The 24308-nt window shown below is 39.9% G+C and overlaps 1 protein-coding gene across 1 annotated transcript in view; it reads left to right on the plus strand.

Annotated features, from left to right (window-relative positions):
- The window catches only part of Kcnh5 (potassium voltage-gated channel subfamily H member 5), a 282287-nt gene that overhangs the window by 82772 nt on the left and 175207 nt on the right, over positions 1 to 24308 (plus strand). Inside the window, exon 7 of the mRNA XM_075947437.1 lies at positions 4708 to 5134. Coding sequence (XP_075803552.1) covers positions 4708 to 5134 — 427 coding nt within the window. The remainder of the gene's footprint in view (positions 1 to 4707; positions 5135 to 24308) is intronic.

Below are 24308 nucleotides of genomic sequence, written 5' to 3' on the forward strand. Positions count from 1 at the left end.
AACACTGAATTCAAGTTCAAAGGTGAAGTTTGGCATTGCCTTTGGTAGCATGAAGTCTAGTGCACTATCGGCTACACACAGAAACAGTGGGAAGTGACACGGAGTGCAGACAAAGGTGGACATGTGGTCATTAAAGCCCAGAAAAAGAGTGCATTTAATCGTAGGTGCCTGACAAGGCCTGAGAGGATGTGTTAAGTGCTGGTGTTTAGCAAGTTTCAGATTGTTGAGACTGTGTGGGCTGTGTGGACAGGAAGACTGCAAAGCAAGCATTTGTTGTGAACGTGTTAAGAGAAGGTGTTAAGAATCTGGACAGCTGGGCCTGGATGGTGCTTGCACTGTTGGCTTGCTGTGACCTTGAAGCCTCTCTGCCATCCTGTGAGCAATGAGGGTCAGAATCCCACTAGCATAAAATGAAATGGCTTGCTACATGTCCCAGGACTACGTGCCTCCACAGACCTGCGGACCTTTACTGTTACTGAGCCCTGCCAGGGGGGCTTAGGTATGCCATCTTTTAGGCATGCCCTGTAGAGATTTCTCCTCAAATAAGCCAGCTTTCAAGGAGTCTGACACCGGATTGCTCATGTTTATTCTTAGATAAACAATGTGAACTTTGTGAAATGACTGAACTTTTCTGGACCATGTTTTCATGATACTTATCACATAGAACTGTTTTGGAGAATAAGTTATTTCATGTATTAAAAACATCACGAACAGTACCAAATGCATGATATTCATTGTCACCTAGTCTATCTTTTTGAAGCAGCAGTAAATGGTCCAGCTTTTTGCTTGGCTGACTGCATGAGGTGCATGACACATCCCTCCATTCATATCATTCCAACCATGAACCAGGCTGCTCGTCTTAGGCTTGTACAGAACGAACTTACCCACGCTCATGGCCTGTGTATTGGAACATAGCTGTAACCTGCTCAGTCTCTGTTTCTTTAGTTCCTTCCCCATTTCTCAAAGTCCATGGGTTTTAGTTATTTTTCTACAATCCTCTGGTGAAAATATATATATATATATGTATATATATAAATAATATTTATATAGACTATATATTTAAGGGGCACAGTATATAGAACATGTGGCCTGCCTGGTCAGTGCAGAGATAGTGAGAATTTTTTTTCCATATTTATTTCTGAGCTCTTATAATGCAAAGTTCCACTGATGGCTTCTTCTTCACATTATGCTGTCAAGTCAGTTTGTTAGCTTCAACTAAAGGACTCTGGATCCATTCCTACATTTGCTTATTCTAAAATTTAATCCTTATTATTGACTGAACTGACTGCTTAAAGTAATTTCAACTGGCTGGATGGTAATTGACGATAGAGAAACTCTTCAAGGAGTTTACAGTTTCCTGGCATGTCAGGCACGGAGAGAGATTTGTAATAAAGTGTGATTGTGACAATTGTTTTACTGGAGATGTGCAAAGCGTGCATGATATCACAAAGCTAAACACCCAGTTCTCAAGGGGAAGAGAAAGTGAGATCATGACAATGAGGATAGCGGAGGGGAGAATATTTGCCATGTCATAAGATCCTAGCCACCAAGAAAATGGAAGGGAAGGATTATCTAAGTAGAGGGAATGAACCAGTTGCAACATGGCACGGAGCAGCCTGGGATTCTGGCCACCATGCCAAGTAGATCCTGCAACTGCCTGGCAATCATTCAGAGGAGTTGCTGGGGTGAATGAGGACCAGGCCACCAAGGATTCACATGTTATAGTGAGGAAGTAATAGTTAATCCCATGAATAACAAGTAAGTAGAAAATGGTTTTAGGTCAGAAAGGGACGTGATTAGACAGCTGTATCTTTTAAAGACTTATTCTGGTAGCTTGTACAGTGATTTGGGACCTATAGGAAGGGAGGGGTCACACGAGTGCAACAAATACAGCAGTATCAGCATTGAGCGGTACAAATCAAAACCTGAATCCATGACTGAGGTATGGCTATAGGAGCAAGCAAGAAAGGAATATTATGATAGATTTGTTGTGGCGGTAAATGTTGCTCTCTTAAATACTTTGAGCCATGAATAGCCTGAAGCTTGTAAAACTGATCTATCAGAAAGAGGAAAGAATTGAAGCTCAGAGACCAGGTAGGTGACATTGATGTATATTGCAGGACAAGGGGTAAGGGACTGAGTTGGGATAATGAAGCATCCCTGTCCCTTTCAGACCCTTTGGAACCCATTGGGGCATCCACATGGAAGTTTATAGTAGGCATTTGCCTCTTGTTTAAAAACTCAAGAGTGATTTCTGTTGAGTATTCGGAGAAGTCTTGGGAGGTCATCCAATCCTATGAGTAAGACCAATGAGACCCTAAAAGGGCTAGGGGTACTATGATGAGAACCCCAACTCAGAAAAAATCATGGAGAAGGGTAATCTCCACATGAAAGATGATTTTTGCAAAATATGTCAGTTGGGGAGTTGGTTAAAAGCAAGTAAAAAAGACAAAAAGGTTGTTAATAGAACCTACGGCCAAACCTATTTCGTGAAGCATCATGTATCTTCTAAGTGAAGTTGGACCAGGCTGTGGAAAACATGCTTTTGAGTAAGTGGCCCTGACAGGAGTTGTGGTTCAGGGTGGCCTGATTCCTTTTGGATCAATTCTCTCTCTCTCCTTGGGACTCCAATCTAGTGAATTCTAATCTGTACATTCTAGCAGGAGCTGGTGGCAATGTATTAGTTCAAATGGGGCAAAAATATCTCCTTTCTTTTTCCTTTTGCTTTAAATGGAGAAGAATTCAAGCAGAAATGATTTTTTTCTGTGCAGCATTTAAAAAGAAGCCCCACCCTTTCTTCACAAATTCAAACTCCCTGAAAAGACAGCATACTGAACAGCATTTAAAACTTAAAAAATTGAACTTTGAGTTTTCATGTATTTCAGTTATGAGTTCCTTCAAACAGAGGCCCGGAGTATCTATCTTAATGTCCCCAGTGCTCACCCAGAGCCCGACATACAGATGGGCTCCACAAGCCCTTATTTTCTTTCCTGTTTACAATTATACATCTCTGTATTTGAGCATTCCTGAGCTGTCTTGAACCTTCTTAGTTTATAACATTGATGCCTCTGTATTGTGCCTGTTTTTCTTCTTCATAGTCCTTCCTTTCTTCCCTCCCTCCCTCTTTGTTCTTTCCTTTCTCTTTCTTTCTTTCTTTCTTTCTTTCTTTCTTTCTTTCTTCCTTCCTTCCCTCCCTCCCTCCCTCCCTCCCTCCCTCCCTTCCTTCCTTTTTTTCTTGTGTTTATATGTCCATGTTTGTGTATATATTGAGGAACTGCTCCTCCTCAAACACTGTCTACCTTATTTTCACTTTATTTTATATTTTGTGGTAAAGTCTCCCACCAGAAACTGGATCCACCTGTTTCTGCCTCCCCAGTGCTGTGATTCACCATACTTCACCTCTTCTACATGGTTTCCTAAGGGTTGAACTCAGGTTCTCCACACTGGAGCAGCAAGCACTTTACAGACTGAGTTGTGCCCTCAGCCCTAATTCAGTTCTCTTAACTACCAAAAGTTCAGTATCTTATTTTCATTCCAAATGTTCAAGTGAAATGGGAGTTTATTTCAAGGCTGTTTATATGTCACAGCATCTGAGAGCTGGCGAGGGAAATTGAGGCCAGCCTAAAGAGAGCCAGGTGGAGACGAAGCTGCCAGAATGACCCGCTACTTCTCACGTCTTCAGGATCTGTTGCTTCTGCATCTTGTGTAGTTTCTCTTTCTCTTCAGAATTTTCATGGTAAAAAATAAAAGTATAATAGAGCAGATGCATTCCCCCCCCCCTTAAATGTCACGAGCTTCACCATTCTGGGATTAGAGTCTTGTTATTGTCATCTCTGTTCTGCCTCATCAGTCCCTTTGTTGATCAGAGTAGATGGTGGTGGCCACTCTCTCTACCATCTGGGAAACAGAAGTCATGGTAAAGAGGTCATGGCCATTACTTGATTTTCAGGTGAGAGCCTCCCAGACCATTGCTTTAATTTTCCTTTGTTTTACAATCTGTACCAGGATGCATTTTCCCTGCCTCTTCACCCCATCCCCAGCTAGCCTATCATATGCTTCCCGAAAAAGTGACTATGGGATTTTCCTTGATTTTGATAAATTTCTCAACATGTTGTGAATGTCTTGCTGCTCTTCCTCTGGATATTTTCTCTATGACTATTACTAGAGGGTGAAGGAAGTTTGGAGTCTGTGTACCAACCCTAGGTTTACCTGTTCATCCAGGCTGGGACAGGACATAGTGGAAATAATGATGATCTTTGCTTCTTGAGCCCAAATGCACAGAAGTGTTTATTGTTTTCGTGCTGGGGAGACCGGGTTTCCTTATTCAGAAGGTGCAGCTTCACCACCTAGACAGTAAGGAATAAATGGAAACTTTTATAGCAAGAGAAAAGAAAGCGCTTGGATTGACCACCTCTTTATCTACCCTGTGCAGAGAGCATTGGAAAATTGTACTTCTCTTAGATTGAGCAGTTCCTAGCTAATGGAAACTTATTTCAGTGAGTAAATTTTGAAAATATTTTATTCCTGGGTAGGATGGAATTTGCATTTTAAAGAAAAATATTTATCATTTCAGGTTTTTTCTTGCTTACTTATGATTGGAGTTTTCTTATGTGTGTGTTTTTTTTATATAATTGGATAGCCAAATTCATAAAAGTAGCTTATTATATTGTTTCCTAATGTCATCTTTTTATATTATTATTTGTGCAGGGAATCAGCAGTCTCTTCAGTTCTTTAAAGGTGGTGCGCCTCTTACGCCTGGGCCGTGTTGCTAGGAAACTGGACCACTACTTGGAGTATGGAGCTGCGGTCCTCGTGCTCTTGGTGTGTGTGTTTGGATTGGTTGCCCACTGGCTGGCCTGCATCTGGTACAGCATTGGAGACTACGAGGTCATTGATGAAGTCACCAACACCATTCAGATAGACAGCTGGCTCTACCAGTTGGCCTTGAGCATTGGGACTCCATATCGCTACAATACCAGTGCAGGGATCTGGGAAGGAGGACCCAGCAAGGACTCTCTGTATGTGTCCTCCCTCTACTTCACCATGACGAGCCTTACAACCATAGGATTTGGAAACATAGCTCCGACCACAGATGTGGAGAAGATGTTCTCGGTAGCCATGATGATGGTTGGCTGTAAGTACCTCTTTTCTTTCTCTGTTAAAAATGGTTTCAGTCTGTGAATCTTCTTCTTTTTTTCCTGGTTCCAAATTCTGATGGGATTGAAATGATCTACTTTTTCTTAAAGGTTTTAATTGAAACCATTTGCAATTGGTTTACTTTTGGTTCAGCCCTAGGAAATAAAAATGCCAGGAATGTCTTTCATTCTTTAGAATGCATTAGCACATGAAAAAACAGTGTGGGGAGGATGATAGAAAACTCAGGCTTGAAAGTCTGTGATTTGATTCCATGCATGGTGTTGTACCTGGCAGCTCTGGGGAAGGAACTAGCTCTGGTATCTAGACAGGAGGAGTCTGGCACATTCCGTAGGTTTTGTTGGCAGTCAGATTTCTAAAAAAGCAGATGGGATATGATGTAAGACCATAAGTTAGGAAATATTTTAGTCAATAACTGAATTTCTGAATTAAAGTGGACTTCAGGATACAGAGTGATGCATTCTTTTTAATCATGAAGACTAATGAAATGAAATTTGTAAATGTCTTTTGACAAACACTGTAGTCAGTTGAGCTTGTGACAGAGAATGAAAGGACTGGTGAACTGGAGACCTTTAGCATTGACAAGGGTCCAAGAATCAGTATGCATGCCTGACAACGGTGGCTTGGTGATGTTCTTGAAAGCAGAACTCCATTTCAAAGAGCTAAGGATCATGTGCTCTGCCCCTACATTCTGACTGAATGGCATCAGAGTTCCAGACATGAAAGTGGTGCAAACCTTAGATGCTGTCTCAAAATGTCTCGAAGGAAAGTTGTCAGGCATTTCCACCTTCAAGCTGGCCCACGTGACTCATTCAAGCCTAGTTCATTCACCTAGAGTAACTTTTAAGAGTGCTGTGTTGAAGATGAGACCACTATTGACACACATGGTAGCCATTGATGTCATTATCATTGATGTTTCCTTTTTCTTTTTTTCTCCCTTGTGGCTCCAAATTACAGAGCTTCAGATATGGGCATTCACGAGAAAGATTTGGAAGCTGAGGGTCATTGGTTGGCCTAAGCAGTGACTAACTTGAGTCTAGGCCTTCATACTTTAGTGTGGGGAAGCTATTAGAGCACCAGTGTTAGCAAGTGTTCAGTTCCCCACTGTAATCATCATGTAGAGAACCACAGAGATAGAGACAAGAATACTCAGGTTCTAAGTGTGGATTGGGGTTTCAGTGAAAGGGGCATTAGAATACTAGTGTTATCTATTCCAGGGGCCTTCAGGGGGAACATATTCTACATACACAGAGATGTCCCATGTTGAATCCATGATAAATTCAACTGATACTCATATCAAAAAGATATTTGGACAATAATGTGATAAAGAAAACATTGTGTTAAATGTAGAAATCAACACTATGCTGCTTTTAATGCTTAGGAAATACATGTTGTTTGATTCTTATGCAGACCTAGAATTTGGTAACCTTTTTATTTTGAATAATGACCATGTGTACTGCCCAAACTTCTGCCCACTGTGAAGATTTCCCTTTGTCAGGGTCTTTCAGGGTTATCCTAGAAAGGGGTTGTAATGCCACACACAGCTGCCCACTTCTGAGTGGTACCTACAGTAAAATAGGCCCTAGTCTCCTCCTCAATCAATCCACTACAGGGAACACCCCATGAGGTATTTGATGTATGCTTGGCAGCAGACAGCATTGTAATGGGAGTAGAAACCATAAACATTTGGCCAACTTCTCCGTGTAACTTGCTTGTGCTCTGAGAATCTGCTCGGGTCCATTCATGTATGTACCACTTCCATCGGATAAGAGACTGCTGCTGTACACATGCTACTCTAGGGATTGATGGGTCAGGTAACACCCAGCTCATGAAGGGCATCTATCCAAGGTCTCATAGTAGCTTGGTGACCCATTGTCAAACATCCTGTTTCTACTAAGGCCCAAGAGCTGTCTCTCAAAGGGAGAATAGTTATCTGCAGATGGTGGTAGAACCTTGCTCTAAAGGCTCTAAACAGCATCCCTACTTGACGTTGATACCTCAAGAACCATTGTGGGTCTATTGGATTATATGGTCCAAGTGGTAGAGCAGCCTGCACAGCAGTCTGGACCTGTTGAAGAACCTTCTGTTCCAGGACCCACTCAAAACTAGAAGCTTTCTGAGTTACTTGGCATATGGGCCAAAGTTACACACCCAAGGGAGGAATTAATTATCTTCAGAATCCAAATAGGCCTACTAAATGTTGCACTACTCTCTTAGTGGTAGAAGGGGCTAGGTACGATAACTTATCCTTCCTTGGAAGAAATGTCTCCGAAGGCCCCACATACTGGATTGCTAAATATCTCAATGAGGTAGAAGGCCCTTGCAGTTTGATTGGATTTACTTCCTATCCTCTGATGTGTGTGTACATTGCTAATGAGTTCAAAGCAGTTGCCATCTCCTTCTCACTTGGTCCAATCAGCATAATGTTATCAATATAGTGAACCAATGTAGGATTTTGTGAAAGAAACAAATGATCAAAATCTCTTTAAACTAAGTTATGACACAGGGCTAGAGAGTTAGTATAGCCCTGAGGTAAAAACATAACAGTTTCATGCTGGCCTTGCCAACTGAAAGCAAATTGCTTCTGGTTGTCTTTATAGACAGGAACTCAGAAAATGTCATTTGCTAGATCGATAGCTGCATACCATGTACCAGGAGATGTGTTTAGGTGCTCAACTATGGACACCAAACCTAGTACAGCAGCTGCAATTGGAGTCACTACTTGATTGAGTTTTCAGTAGGCTGCGGTCATTCACTATGTTCTACCTCTTGTAAACAGAGACTGCACTTTTGTTTCCTGGCCGCCCAGACCCAAATTATCACACAGAAACTATATTAATTACAACATTTTTTTTGGCTAATGGTTCAGGCATATTTCTAGCTAGCTCTTATCTTAAATGAACCCGTTTCTACGAATCTGTATATTTCCGTGAGGCTGTAATTTACCGGTAAGGATCCTGTGTCTTTCGCCTTCAGCAGCTACATGGCTGTAGTCTACCTGACTCCTTCTTCTATCTCCCTGCATTCAGTTTAGTTTTACCACCTACCTATATTCTTCTGTGACATAGACCAAAGCGGTTTATTTATTAAAAATGGTAAAAGCATATATTCATAGCATATGGAGAAGAATACCACATCATCCTGTCTTCTGCATTGACCAGTTAGGAGAGATAAATGAACATTTGGTGGGAACCACCACCCATGCATCTTTTAAGTCCTTAATGGTGGCACTAATTCCTGCAATTCCTCCAGGAATGCAACACTGGTTTTGATTCAGTTCATTCTTCTCTTTGGCAGAGGCAACTCTAAAGGGCCCATGTAGTCTAGTCTTTTTAACCATAATATCCCTCTCTCTGCATGACAGGGAACCAATGTGAGAATTCTGCCAACTTCTAATAGTACCTATCCCAATTATACATTCTCATGTGCAAGTATGTTTGTGATTTATCAACTTTGACTCCTTTTGACTAGTTCTAGTTTGAAGGTATTACAGATAAAGGTATTTGTACCTGTGCAAATAGATTTTTATATGGACATAAGTTCTTAATTCTCTGTAATAATGTCTAGAATTATCAGTATGTATATATTTAGATTTTAAAGAACTTGCCAAACTCTTCTTCAGGATGGGTAGCCTAGAAAATAACACTTTATAATACAATCAAAGTAAAATAAAGCCAGTGTAGAAGTTGAAACACATTCTTATTTCCTTTGTTCCTCAAGTCCCGAGGCTGGGAAGCATCCTGGATGCCTGATTTCCTCAAATGTTATACCCACTTACAACAAAAACCTTTGATTTGACCTTCAAACTGCATTTAATTGCTTCTCTGTGCTTCCACAGCTTACCACCTAAGACCAAATCAATGTTGTTGATAGCACAGACCCTTGGCGTAGTCTCCTATATTTTCCTTCTATTGCTATTGCTGCCCTAGAAACTCTGTTTAGTGACCCCTTTAAAGTAAATATACAGTACCATTCTTCAGCACAGATGCCTCCAATGTACACAAACAAAACCTACATTACTTACTGCTTCCCTGTGCATGTAGATATTTATTTTATTTCCTTTTTATTTGTTCTTTGAGAATTTCAAACAATGTGTTTTTGATGATATTCACATCTCCAATCCCTCCCAGGTCTGATGGCTATTCTTGGTTGTTGACTGCATCTGGAGCTACCTAAAACCCAAGTGGCTGGGCACACCTGTGAGGGATCATTCTTAATTAAACAATTGCAGTGCCATACCTACTACTGTAGAAGCTTCCTAAAATAAATATGCAAATGGATATAAAAAGTGTTGACATGGAGTTACCCTAAGCTTGAAAACAATGGCTCTGTTTGATACCTCAGACTAACAAATAAAAATCCCCAGGGATTTATTTTGATGCCAGGGATGGATTACTTTTTCAGGTGTTGTTGGCTAGTGGGGTATTTTAATTGGAGTGGTGGGGCTGTGATATGAGTGGCGGGCTGCGTTCTTGGCACCCAGCCGCCCGCACGGCTAGCTTTATACCCGAAATAATTACACGGAAACTGTATTCTTTTAAACACTGCTTGGCCCATTAGTTCCAGCCTCTTATTGGCTAGCTCTTACATATTGATCTAACCCATTTCTAATAATCTGTGTAGCCCATGAGGTGGCTTACCAGGGAAGATCTTAACCTGCGTCTGTCTGGAGTGGGAGAACCATGGCGACTGACCTGACTCAGCTTCTTTCTCCCAGCATTCTGTTCTGTTTACTCCGCCTATCTAAATTCTGTCCTATCAGAGGCCAAGCAGTTTCTTTATTACTTAACCAATGAAACAACAGATAGAAAGATGACCCTCCTCCATCAGTGGGGTCCCGTAGATGCCCAAATAATACAGGCTATTGCCAATGCTATTGGTCATCCTTTGGAACTGATAATGAGATTCTATTGTTGAAGACACAATGCATTTGAGTCACAGAAAACATGGAGATATCAAGGTGGTACTGATAGGGAAGTATCATTCCTACTGACAAGCTTTCATAATGCTGGGAGGTGCTACCCATGTTACCAAAGAAGGAGAGTAATCATCAGTCTTACCCAACTGTGAACCCTGGGAGCTACAATAACATCTGACCTGGAAAGACATGCTCACTGGTGCAATGGTGGCATCAACATTCTGGGAGTGCTTCAATCTAATTGGATTTCAGTTCCATCTCACAAGAGAAAACCAGTTCTTGGCATTATTGTCAGGTCAAGAACCTGTGGCTGATAGGTCATCATAGCCTTAGGGGAGAACCTACTACTGTTACTATACTAAATGGGCATACTCTTAAACTAATTCTTAATGACTTATTATACTCACAGTTAATGCATCTTAGCTTCCATCAGAGAAGTTCCTGCTTTCAGCAGATATTAATTACATATTCCGTGTTTATTGGTGAGATCATATCCTACCTTCCCCCCTATGTTTTCTATTTCTATTCTTCTTGCTCGTTTCTGTTTTCTCTTAGCTCATGCTAGATCTCTGGCTATCTTTGATCATTTCAAGATAAATCCTCTACTTATAGTCCTCACATCCTTACCTAGTGTTATGTGATATTATTGCTAGAAAGAGAGGAACAAACACCTACTCACCCAAGATAGAGAACGTTGGTAGCCCAAAGTATAGATACCATCAAAGTCTAACTTGATGAACCAATAAGTTTTATTGGGATTACTTATAGGACTATGGATGAGGGATTACTTAAAAGAGTAAACATAAATGACTCAAAGACAGTTGTGCCACCAGTATTTTACCCTTAGCATGGGTGACACCTCACAGCAATGAAAACCTGAAGCACGCTGCACAACATGCCAGCAGCTCAGCAGCTTGGAGGATACCCTTTCCCAGTAGCTTACTTTGTTGGAACTTCCTCTGGGCATCAACTAGTCTTTCCTTCTAGAACATTTGGCTGGTCTCTGCTTATTTCAGTCAATTTGGCTGGTCTGAGAGTACTGCTCAGTTATCTTTGCAGCTTGTAAGTGCTTGCAGAGGACAGGGACTGGTGAATCTAATCAGTTTAAGGGACTTCTTGAAGCTATTGAGTTGTTTACTTCCTGAGCTTAAGGTTTCCCCTCAGGATGGAATGTTTCATCTCCCTAGAATGTATGGTTTCTTAAAGGTCTTCCCTTGAGATAGAAAGTATTATCCCAGAGAAAACTACCATACAACACCCATACCCTGAATTTCTGTAGGTCTCAACTGAATCATGTTTTCATAACTTTCCTTAAAGCTACCCTACAGAAACTACCCTAGCGAACACCTTCTCCATCATTTACCCATGTTCTTTAAAATGCTTGAGAACTGAAATTGGGTTTACCACATTTCACTTTTCTTTAAAAATTTTAGCTTCTCATGAGTAGGGCCTTTGGTTACTTCTTTCTACTTCTTCACCCTCAACCCCTGAACAATTCCGAATTATTCTTTGCTTGATCCTACTGAACTGTGTTATGAGTGAGGTAGAAGAGGACCCAGATTGGGCTTTGATGAAAATCACTGACTAGGGTGATGTGCACTCTCAGGCTTGACTCTGATTCTTCTGTGAAGTTTGCAGTCAGCTTACCTACTGATGTGGGATTTCCTTTTGTATTCTGTGATTACCATTAATGAATAAAGAATACTGGCTTGGCCTGTTGATAGAACAGAATTTAAATAATACAGTTTCTGTGTGGTTATTTCAGGTCTAAGTTAGCCAGGTGGCCGGGAACCAATGAGCAGCCCCTTCTCCAACAACCCACATTTGTTTTTCTTTGGGATTTCTAGAAGCTCTGGTAGCTGTTTTGGCCCAGCCAAGTCTCTCAGTTGGCATGTTGTATAAGGTCTAGGAAGACAACCAGTAGACACACCACTAGTACTTTCTCCCTTCACTCTACCTCTGCATCTATCTCTGTTGGAAATTTTCACCTAGTTCCAATTGGGTTTTCAATACTTCATTGATTCAGAGTTGATTCTATTTTATTCTCTATGCTGTATGTGGATGATTATATTTGCAAGACCTAGATCTTCTTTCCACTCATCTTTAGTTCCTGTCTAGTTTTAAGTCTGGCCATCTTCTTCTTTAGGTTTCTGCTATCTCGTTTCAATGCATGAATAGATATTTTCTCCATCTATTCTGCTACTTAGCTTCCTCCTGCCAACTGGCTTTAAATTTTTGCTTAAGACCCTGTGTGAGTTCAGCTTCTATAGTCAGACTGTTGCAAGGAAATACATTTTCATATTCTTCTAAGTTCCTCAGTCTTTGGTGATTTCATGGCATATTTCCCTTCAAATAGACTGAGATGTTTATAGGAGTCTTTCAGACTCATGAAGGGTTACACCTTGCATAGTTCCAGGCTTTATTAGACACCTATGTACAGAATACCAAACATGAATGTTGTAGCTGCTTGTAACCTTGTTTATTTTTTATTTTTTTTTGCTCCCAAATAAAATAAGAAAAAAAAATACACCACTACTGGTCTCAGAATTGATTATGTGCAGTCCATCGTCATTGCCAGTTTTAAGGCTGTGTGTGTGTGTGTGTGTACATGTATGTGTGTCTATATAGAAGGGGAAAAGGTGAAAAGAAAGGCAGAAAACTTCATGCTTTCTTTTGAGTTGGGAATCTAATCAGTCTGTGTTGCCTGTTTGACAAGTATCACTTTGAACTTTATAACACAATAACTGTGAATAACCTTTTATCAAAAAGTTGATGGACAAGACTACCCAGCATTAGGAACAGGTTCCCAAAAGCCAGTGAAAGTGTTAGCAACATGCCCCGCTCCCACTTCTACAAGTAACACAAGTAGACTGACCTATGCAACTGTCTTACATATGCAGAGGGCCTCGGCTGGTCCTGTGCAGGCTCCCTAGCCATCAGTTCTTAATACAAGGGAGGAGCTTAGTCTCACCTTGTTGACTGAGGTTTCTGACCTCTCTGGTCCTGCAACTGTTCAGTCCCAATGAAAACACACACACAGAGGTCTATGTTAATCATAAACTGCTTGGTCTATTAGCTCAGGCTTCTTATTAACTCTTATATTAGCCCATAATTCTTATCTGTTTAGCCATATGGCTTGGTATCTTTATCAGTGAGGCATTCTCATCTTGCTTCCTCTGTGGTTGGGTCACAACTGCAGACTGCTTCTTTCTCTTCCCAGAATTCTGTTCCCGTTGCCCCACCTCTACTTCCTGCCTGGTTGCTCCTTCTATACTTCTTGCCTGGTCAATCCATCTATACTTCCGGCCTGACTACGGGCCAATCAGCGTTTTATTAAAATAATACAAGTGACAGGATAAAAGACCATTGTCCCACAGCATTACCTCAGCTTGATATGCTCACTAGAAACCCCATCCTAGTATGGGTGATGACTGAGGAAAGCTGCAGCTATGGAGCTCAATGTCCAGCATGCAGGCAGCTTCACTGAAGAGTCTCCCTTCTCCAGAAATTGTTTACTGCTTTCATAGCCTTTTTGCAGTACCTTGGGAATCCTGTAACTTTCTGAGCTTCTCAAGTCTAGTAAATTTCACAAACTTCCTTGTAAGTTTACCAAGCTTCCTGACTCTTACAAACTTTGTCCTTGTTCCAGGAAGACTGTTTCTTTTTAGAGTAAATAGTTATGGATCTTTGGCCTATTTCCAGTGTATCTCAACTATTTACAATGTTCCCATGATCCCAATATATTTTTCTTTTCTGCTACTGTGGAAAATTTCAAACTTAAAGTCCTTTAATTCTAGGCTTGTCCAATGTGGGTAATCCATTTGTGGAGCCTAAATTGATTTCTTGGTTCTTCTTAACATATGTCTTCAATCATACTTCTATGACTTCAAATGTGTCTCTTTCTAGTTTTGACATGTTCTCTGTCTGGAGTGACTGCTATATTCTTGGAGTAGCCATCACCCTAACAACATAATCACATTTTCTCCAGTGCATAATGTGTCCATTTGTGAATGAATCTGATGTTCTGTTGGCATTTGTGACTGTTAGTGAGAGAGTATCCTAGCCGTTCAATTCTGCAGCAGTTGTGGAGAACAGCAGATTTGTTTTTGTTAGATCAAGAAGTGGGTAATCTCTTTGCTAATTTGCTCAGTAAATACTTAATGATGCTTTCGTGAAATGGTTTCTAATCCACTTCATTTACATAATCTTGTTATTGAATCCTAATAATTTTCCATTTTCTAAAGATCAGCAGACTGTCTAATTTTGAAGCTATTCATAAAACACCTTAGCACATGGATAATTTGTTTTGATGGCTATAAAACAACAGGATATGAGTGTAGAGTTTTTTTCTAATGTGATTATCCTCTTGTCTTAATGTATTTTTGTGAATCTTCTTCTAAAGATTCATCAAGAAAACAATTTAGTTTATTACTAAATTATCATGCAACTTGCATTTTAGTTGAATCTAACCATCACACAGAGCTCTATTTGCTTCTTTATTAAACTTTCATAAAACAGAGAAACATCAATAAAAAGTAAGTTGTAGATAACTCTCGTTCACAAATAATTAGTATATTTCTCCATGTATATATCTGTATATGTGAATTTGTTTTAATATTTTATTGAATCTATTATTAAGTATGCAGACAACATATATCAAAAGGCTACCTGTTTGGACTTTGAGCAATCATTTTATTTAAGATGTTATTTATTCTTTGTATTATTATTGCTATTTATTCTTTTTATTATTATTTTAGTTAGTGGATTGAGGCAGCCTAATTCATACAGTGAGTGAACTCATTCAGCATCTCTGTAGAATTCATACTAAGAGTCAAACTGAAGTTATGGACTTTCCCCTCTGCCTTCTTATTTTGAAAGAACATCAACAGAGTATGAAAGACCTAGATATTGAGAAAATATAAATTAATTGGGTACAAAAGTCTTAAGGACCATCTTATTAAGTCTTTAAGTCTCTGTGGGTTTTAATTTTTCAAATGTTAAATGGAGGAGTGAAACAATAGTGTTTCCATCACTTTTCATAATGCCAACGCTCCATGCCTCCTAGTGTCCCTTCACATGGTTACACCATTGCCCGTGGGGTGGGGCATAAGATTGTGTGGGAAAGCGACAGTGTCACAAAGAGTTTCGTGGTTTATCCCTTTAATTCTGTGTCACTCTGTGGAGAAGAGGAGACTTCTAAGCAGCAAGCCCAGTAAAGAGATGAGAGGGAAGATTGCCGGGGGGTGTTATAAAGGAAAGGAAATATGCTTTTGGGAAGTGTTTTTCCATGTAGAATTGTGGCACTGGGGAAGACTGAAATGCCTTTGGATCTGGCCACACAAGACATTTTCACATGTACTCGTGGAAACCTAAGAGGCTGCCTGACCTGGATGGATACAGAGCAAGCCTTAAAGGTCAGTTGTCACTCTGTCCCAACATTCAGGACATTCTTCCACCAACTGTCATGTAACACACTTGAGCTGTCTCAGGTATAACATTGATGGCTGTGTTACATGGTCTCTTGTGCCTGCTTTAGTGATGTAGGTAGGAAATGGAGTGTGAGCACGCTAATTTTCACTTGGGTTTTCATTTTAGCCAGATGGGGAGAGCTTTAAGCTTAATGTTTATTTTGGAAACTGGGTCAGATCTTTGTGCTTGCTCTACCCTTGCCTGTAAGAAAGATTTTTGCTTTTATCTTCTCTTTTCTTTAATGAACCGAGGATCCCACAAGGCAACACATTTTGTGGAGCTCAAAGTTCATGGTTCTAGGTAGTCTTTTATGGTCCGTGCTTTCCGATGTATAGTCCAGTATTTAAAAAAAGACTGTGTGAGGTGCATTCTAGTCCTGACTCCTTATCAAAATAGAACTGCCCTTTGCGGGAATGTTCTTTCATATCCTGTTTCTTTTTATGCCAAGTCACATTTTCACAAGGCCTCTCAGGATCTGTAAAGGACAACAAAGAATGTTCTCAATGGTTCATTAGGTAGCCTGGGTGTGGTGCTGAGATCTAGGACTCAGAAACCGAATTGCGTAGTAGGGAGAATTCTTCAGTCCATGTGGGACTATAGCAGTCATTATGGAGGCACTGGGTTGTGGCAGCTACTAGAAGTTTCTTAGTCCTCAGTAAACTTGTTAATACAGCCGAGGCATCAGACAAGAGAAGCATTGTATGGTCTCTCCCTCCTAACCCAACTCTACTTTTCTACCTATCTTAATACCCATCTCTTCCTCCACGGCCTTCTTAGGTCTTTTTATACACAAAATTGAAACTTTGTAGAAAAGAATAAAGACATTAAGCTCCCAGCTGTAGTGTTTTGTTTGTCCCCTTTGCCATTGTTCATGTAGGGTGAAAACGTTGTCTTCCAGCAGATAGTTGTGTTCGCTGTGCACATGCTGAGTGAGCAAATGGCTGATACAATTCACCTAACTTAAAATGTGGTGCCAAGTAGGGAACATGACCAAATACTTCCCAAGTAGAGAGAGAGAAAATATAAACACACAGGAATGGCATAGCTTGGCCTTTTGGTGGGATATCTTTGCATTTCACTTTTGACTGAATGGAAAGTATATTGTCTGGGGAGATAGAAGGGAAGCCAAGACATCCAAAAGCTTTTCATCTTTTGAGGATGGCTTCAACCTTTATCCTAAAAGGATGTCGGGTAAACTGAACAATTTGGTTCTTCTGTGTGGAAGATTGGTTGGAGAAGATAAAGGCTATTGGCAAAACAACAACAACAAAAAAAACAAAACAAAACAAAACAAAACAAAACCAAGTAGGAAGCTTTTGTAACCCAGGAAGAAAATGCTGAGGTGCAAGGTATATGGGGAGTGTCTTAACATAGAGGTGGCAAATGATGGTGGTTCTTTTGGCAAAGGGCCAGGTCATTAGTATTTTAGGCTGCCTGGATGATAAAATCTCTGTTGTAGCAGTTTTATCTACTACCGTTCTGCTAGGATGGCCACAGACTACACATCAATGAATGAGCATAGCATTGTTGCGATCTGGCTTTGAAGAGATGGCAGACCAGGGAGCCCAGGGTTTGTGAAAGGCTGTAGACTTAGGAGTATGACAACCTAGGTTCAAGCTTTTCATCACCACTTATTAAGAATGTATACCACTTCCTAAGTTGTGGGTCGTGACCCTGTGACTGAATATGAGGGTCATGGAAATTTGGCATCAGAGACTTCTGAATGTGCCAATATCAAACATTAATCACAAACCACGGTGTTTTGGGCAGAGCTGGCTCATGTTGCATGCGTGATTTCACTGCAGTGGTGGTTCTGAACAAACGACATGTACATTTTGCACTGCATATGCTGCCAAATAATATAGCAGCTGGCAGATGCTGCCTACAGTGCTGGCTCAGATTCAAGGCAACTGTGCTATGAGGGTCAGTGTCTCTACTATGCATCCAAAGTTTGTTGCTTTTACAGAAACAGGCTTTAATTACAAAAAATTACAAAAATTACTTTCAATATTTCACACCTTTATTGCTCAGCATGTACTAAATTGGATTGTAGTATGTTAGAAAATTTTACTTTGAAAATCTGAAAGTCTGAGTTTCTGATTTGAGTTTCATAAAAAATATTTAAGTGTATTTTGGCTGAGGATTAAGACAGGATTTTAATCAATTTCTGAAATGTCCCCCAAAATACTTCTCCCATCTTCTACAATATATTTATGAAAAGTGGTGTCATAGCATTGACTGCTATAAAAATATCAATCTACTCTGAAAAAAAGTTAGATGCTCTATGTCCAGTAGTATCAAATATTTATCCATGGTTAAATTCTTTATGTAAAAATAAACACATTCATCTCATTACTATGCAAAGTTGTTTAATTTTTAATAAGTGGTAAAACACATACAAAATAGTTGCTAATTCTTTATGATTTGTTTTCAGTAAATATTTTATTTGTATATCTATTTTATATCTATCTTATTTTATATTCTTGGGTTGCATAAAAATGTCTGGGGCAAAAAGGAAGAGTAAGTGGAGACAGTTTAAGAAGCCTTTAGGCTGTGTGTGTAGGAAATATGATCTTTATGTAATGAAAATTATGTCCAGTTTCTTTATCAGGAAATGCTGGAGGCATCACAAGTTCTCTTTGAAGGTACAGCTGTCCGTTCAGAAGCGGGTTCAACAGCTGCCCTTCAGAGTTTACCTTCTTTAAAGCAGAATTCATATTTCAGAATGACAAGCAGTCTTAATCTGTGGAATTCTAATGTGGAAGCATCACCAGCTTGAAGAAATTATGAAGGAAGGGCACTTACATTGGTGTCTGAAGTTGGACATTGGCAAGGGAAGCCATGTATGTACCCTTCTTGTGAGGGTTTGCAAGGGGATTCATGCAACTGGGGAAGTTTTCTTACTTTGGGCTGCCTTTGAGTTTGTCTACCAGGTTCCTCAGAGTCCATGAGACCTTCTTGGTAGTTGGGGTTCCCCAACATATTTCCTTAAGAGTGCCTTGCTTACACAGAAGCCGTTCTTCCTTTTATACATGGGGACTCAAGTTTCTTCACCTTTTGACTCCTTATGACACATCACCTTCAAACCTTTTCATCTTGATGCTCCTACCTCTTCTGCTCCAGGGCTCCCAAGCAGCAGCTGGAGTCAGGACCAGTCACTGAAGCTCATGCTCCTCTGTCTTTTTTCTTGCAGGCTCCCCCCTCCTAGATTTGCTGAATAACTTTTTTTATTCAATGTTCATATTTACTCCTTTTAGCTTCCCCAAACCTATGACCACACTTCTTTGCCTTAGTTGATGATAGCTCTTACAGATGTAGTTTTTACAATTTATTATTTCACTATTGAACTTTCTTATACAAAGGTAAAGTCAGGAGAGTCAAGCTTGTGTGTGTGTGTGTGTGTGTGTGTGTGTGTGTGTTAAGATGGCTTTTATTCTGAGTCTAATATAAAGAAAGACTTATTCTTCTCTTTCACCTTCTTATTCTTCCTTTTCCTCTTCATCTTCTTTTGAAATGGGATCCTGCTATGCTGTTCTGGAACTCTTCATGTTCCTGATTTAGCTTGCCAAGGCCATGACCAGTGTCATGACTTGTCTAATATGTCATAACCATCACTCTAATGCTGTGTGGGGGAAAAGCTGTAAGGGGTCGAGGGTAGATGAAGGCAGAATGTTTAACAGTCAAGGTGATACGCAGCAGTGGTATTTAGAATTGGTTATGATTGGGGCTTATAAATGGGCAGAGAGAAAGGGAGAGAGAAGATTTCACTTTTAATCCACTGGCGTGAGCAGTGCATTACTATACTAAGCTGAAGATAGTCCTTTGTAATTTCATGTGAATTGTTACATCTATGATTCTAGAGTTTAGTAAAGTGGACTAAAGTGTGGTCAGATTTGCTTTGAAGCTTGATTTTGCCCATGACAATTGATTCCTGCACCTTATCTCCTTATTCCCATGTCTGTCTCTATCTCTGGTTCTTACTCAATCCATAGACATGCTCAGCAGCCCTCTACCCACAGAAAAGCAGATGCACAGATGGGAATAAGCCCTCAGCCTTGCATTCCCTCTTCCTCTGCATCTCCTAGTTCTCCCTTGTTCATCCTTCCTACAGCAACACTTGGCTTCCTGTTTCCATTTACTTTCTGTTGGGAATGAACTCCGTCCGTCCTCTCTCCTGCAGCTTCTCTACATCTGCAGGCTTCACAGACACATTTCCATCCGCACACAAACATCTTTAGCTGCGTTGGCATTTCTCCCTGTTTGCTTCCTTATCCACTTCCCTTGCTAGTTCTTCTCTGTGTTGCTGGATCACATTCCCTGTAAATACTGAAAACTGTGATATTGGAAATGAAAGACTGAAAGACCAAGGGCAGCTGTCTTAATAGGCTGAATAACTTTTCCCCCCACAGTTAATGGAAACAGCTGGCTCTCAGGTATTTTTCTGATGATATTGTCTGATAGTTCCACAATTAGAAATCCCACTTTGTGTGTTCTTGACTACAGAAGACCTTTTTGAAATTCTGATTTTGTTCCCAAACAGGTGTAAGTCTCTATTTCTTTTTGGCTACTAGTACCTTGTCACAATAAACCAAAAATATTCGTTGAGATTTCCCAAGAGGGTGAAAAAACATGGACGAGAGGGATGTGGCCTGTGGGTGGGGCAGGAAGGAGCTAAGGAAACTTGGTGATGCCAACAATGATAAGACGGTTCAGATCCTTTTATTCTTAATTCTTTGGTGGGAAGAATAAAAAAGGCTTGATAATTTATAGTGCTTTGTCCGTGGCTCACTGCCATGAGGTCTCTGTCCTCTAGTCAATCTGATGTCCCTGCCACACTGTGTCCCATTATCATGTTCCAGTTTGTAACTATACCACTAAATATTGTGTTTATATGTTTGCTGCTTGTTTTCCCAACAAATGTGAAAGTCACAAAGTCAGAAAATTCATCTGTGCAGTCCAGATCTGTATTCCAATAGTGACAGAACATTCCTTCGAAGATATGAATGAATTTTCATGCTCCGTATTTACAAAGTGGACCAAAACCCACACAACTTCTTCATAATCTAAGTACTTCAATAGTGGTTTAAAATGTGTAAACAATGAATGAGAAGCACAAACACACAACAGACTTCAGGTTTTTATATCAGGTTTATTCATGACCTTCTGCTGCCTTCCGTTTCTCAAACAACTGCCAGTGGCTCTGTCTACCTGTTCTTTAAGAGGTTCATACGACATGTTTTGATCATAGGCACTCCAACTTTCCCCAGTTCTTCCCCCTTTCCAATTCAACTTTGTACCACTTAAAAAAATTGTGCTGCCCAAATATTCTTGGGTGAATCCTCTCCTAAAGAACTATCAACTTCCCAGGGCTATAATCTTAGCAAAAACTGCCATTCCCTCTTCCAACAGCTAACAATTGCTAACAGCTTCCAGCTGGGAGTGACACTGTGTTACCAACCCCTCACCCTGCTAAAATTTGGTCCGGTTTGGGTTTGCACAGGTTTTGGACACGCTTTCACAACTGCTATGAGTTCTTATATGTAACTTCCCTGCTGTGTGCAGAACATAGTATCATCTTGTACTTATCCACCACCCTGGGCCTTCATACTCTTCCCAGCCACTCTTCTGCAATGATCTCTGAGTTTGAGAGGACTTTGGTGTGTATATGATCCCTTAGGAGAAGAGAGTTCTGTGGGCTCTTATTTTTTGTATCTTGGCTAATTGCACATCCCTGTGATAATGTGTGTGTGTGTGTGTGTGTGTGCTCATGTGTGAGTGTAGGCAGTCCTGTGCCATATCATGCATGTTGAGGTCAGAGAACAGTTTTTGCTGTTGGTTCCTACCTTCTATCTTCTTCAAGTCACAGTCTTACCCTTGGAATTACCCATAGCATGGGACTTTTTGTAGGTTCTGAACTCATATTTCAGTACTTCTGAGGCAAGTGCTCTACCTATTGAGGCATCTCTACAGCCCTTCCTACCTCTGTGGTCATATGGACTGCTCTATACTCCACTACCCGACATTTGATGTCCCAGTTTTCTGCACAGGAAGTAGGACATACCTGTTTGTTGTAAGGGGCCACTTGTTTGTTTCTCAGTTGCCCAGACTCCTGAAATAACCACACAGAAACTGTATTAATTAAATTACTGCCTGGCCAATTATTTAAGCATATTGCTAGCTAGTATTTACATCTAGTTATCTCCATTATTTTATATTTTACCACAAGGCTTGTGGCCTACTGGCACGTCTGTCTCTGGCAGGGGCTCCATGGCATCTCCTAAATCCTACTTCTTTTTTCCCAGCATTCAGTTTAGTTTTTCCCCACCCAGTTCTATTCTACTCTCTCACAGGCTCAAGACAGTTTCTTTATTAACTAATGGTAATTACAGCATACAGAGGGGAATCCCACATTACCTGTTCACTTTTGGGTGTCTCTTCAACCAGTTTTGGGTTCCTACTGTCAACTCTCAGACTTCCTTCTGCCCTGTGAACTTGTACTTTAAGTTCTCTGCCTCTTTCCATGTTTTCTGGCAAAAGAGCCAATATTTTAGCAATTCATATTATAACAAAACAGTAGAAAAGTTATTTTCTTTCTTAAAGGCCTGACACTTGAAAAAGAAATCTACGCTTTTAAGGTTATTATTTTGGCAACAGGCTTTAAAATGTCTAATTCGAAACTCAAAGCAAAGCTAGTTTCCTCATTCTTTAGCAGTACCCATACTGATCATTGAAAGGTGACTCTCAGTTTCCACACCAATCATGAAAAAAAATGGCTGTCAATTTCTATAGAAGCAAAACAGAGTGGTAATTAGGAAGACCAAGCTACTATAGAACAGACCAGAAAACACTCCTGTGTTTCTCATTCTTAATCACAACTGAGTCCTGATATTAATGAATTGGTTATATTGCTGACCATTTTATGTTTTGCTCATTAGCAGTAGAAGAAAACTACTGGAGAACATAAATGGTTTGCATATAGCTATCTAAACCATAAATGGAATTTAGATAGTGTTTCGTGCACCCCAGGTTGGCTATGAAACCACGGTATAGTTCCAGGAAGGTCTTGATTCTCCTCCTCACTTCTGAGGTATGGGATCACAGGTATATATTACCGTACCTGGTGCTGAGGATAGAACCTGGGGCTTCTTGCATGTCAGATATAAGTATTCTATTAACTTAGTTGAATCTCAAGCCCCTTAGATTTAATCATTAACTTTGAATATTCTCTTATAGAGAGAAACTCAAGTTTCAGACTGTTTTAATACTGAGTTTTAGAAGCACAAATATCCTGTTATTTTTTTTGATTAAGCAAAGGTATATAAACATATATGTATATTTTAAAGAAATTCTAATGAAGGCAAGAGATCAATCATTTACCCAAGGAGAGTTCTCAATGACTCCTGATGCTTGAGCCTAGTTTACCTGTGATGATAAAAATTTAGTTGATAATTTCATCATTGTAGAGCAGTTCCTAGAGAAAATAGAGTAAGTAACTGAATTTGGTTGATGTGGAAAGGACATAACTGAAATAAACAGGGCCAGGCAGGGGAATCAAGATATTTTGCAGTCCTGTGGTTTTCTTGACTCCCTCTTCTTTTAATCTTTTCCTTTTAATCATAATTCTTGATAATTCAGAGTACTTGTATGCATGAAAAATTCACTTAAGGGGAATACTAGGGCTATAGTACTGGTCAAGGGGACGTGAAAGGTTAATAGAAGTAATGAATATGATGAAATTGCATACGTATATCTAAAAGTATCACAACGAAACACAGCAGATTGCACAATTAATACATGATAATGGAATTCGTTTTTTAAATCAAAGTAACATTCTCATTTAAAGAGTGGTGTGCTTTAAGATTTATTTTTGAAGAATAGAAATTTCCTTTTATATACTTATTTTTCCATTTCCCAGAGTATTTTCAAGTCATTTTTGGTTGGGGGTAATACTTATTATCTATGTTATTAGAGGAAATTTTGGCACCAGTACTTTCTGTTGGTGTCTATCTTTGGAGAATTAAATTATAGTTCTTTTTCCTTTCCCTGTCTTGTATGTTTCCAATTTTCTATCTTTGGGATGTATTCTGATTGTAATTTTGATTCAATTAGAATGCTCTTGTCATTACCACCATTACCTAAACTTTTTACAAAGAGGCCAGGTTATGTTCCTCTGAATAACACTGAGTTTTTCTCTGGGCTGATGATTGCCATTAAATTATTTGCTTTTCTTTGCATGCTCTTCTTTTAATTCAACCATTGACTTCACTCCCAGGATGTAATTTTAATCTCAGTGCACTCATGCTGGGTGGCTAGATCTCTAGTCCTTGGGTGCATCTTCCTGGGCTACCTCTAACTTTATACAGCCTGGACTCTTGTCCATAGGCTTGACCCACAGCTCTCACTCAGCCTGGTACTACCCTCATTATTGTATCCCGGGTCCTTTTGTGGATTCCTTATCTGTTGGGTCCGTTTTTTTTTCTAGTATTGCATCATACCTTAGTCTCATCTATGGATTAATATTGTAAGACAAAAATTATAGGGTAGGTTATGTTATTGGTCTAATTTTCAGGGTTATATTTGAGAATTAAAGAAAGGTATGGAATTTACTAGCACTATGGATGAAGTTGGATCAAAATATTTTCAATTTCTTAAACTCAGGATTTAATTTGTTCTCTATGGACTACAACCAAGCCGCTCTCAGTAATACCAGATCATCTGAAGACAACTGGGGCTAAAATTCTTTCTTACCAGCCTTTAACTGACAATA

The sequence above is a fragment of the Microtus pennsylvanicus genome, chromosome 14 (genome assembly GCF_037038515.1).
Source record: "Microtus pennsylvanicus isolate mMicPen1 chromosome 14, mMicPen1.hap1, whole genome shotgun sequence".
NCBI classification, from domain to species: Eukaryota; Metazoa; Chordata; class Mammalia; order Rodentia; family Cricetidae; genus Microtus; species Microtus pennsylvanicus.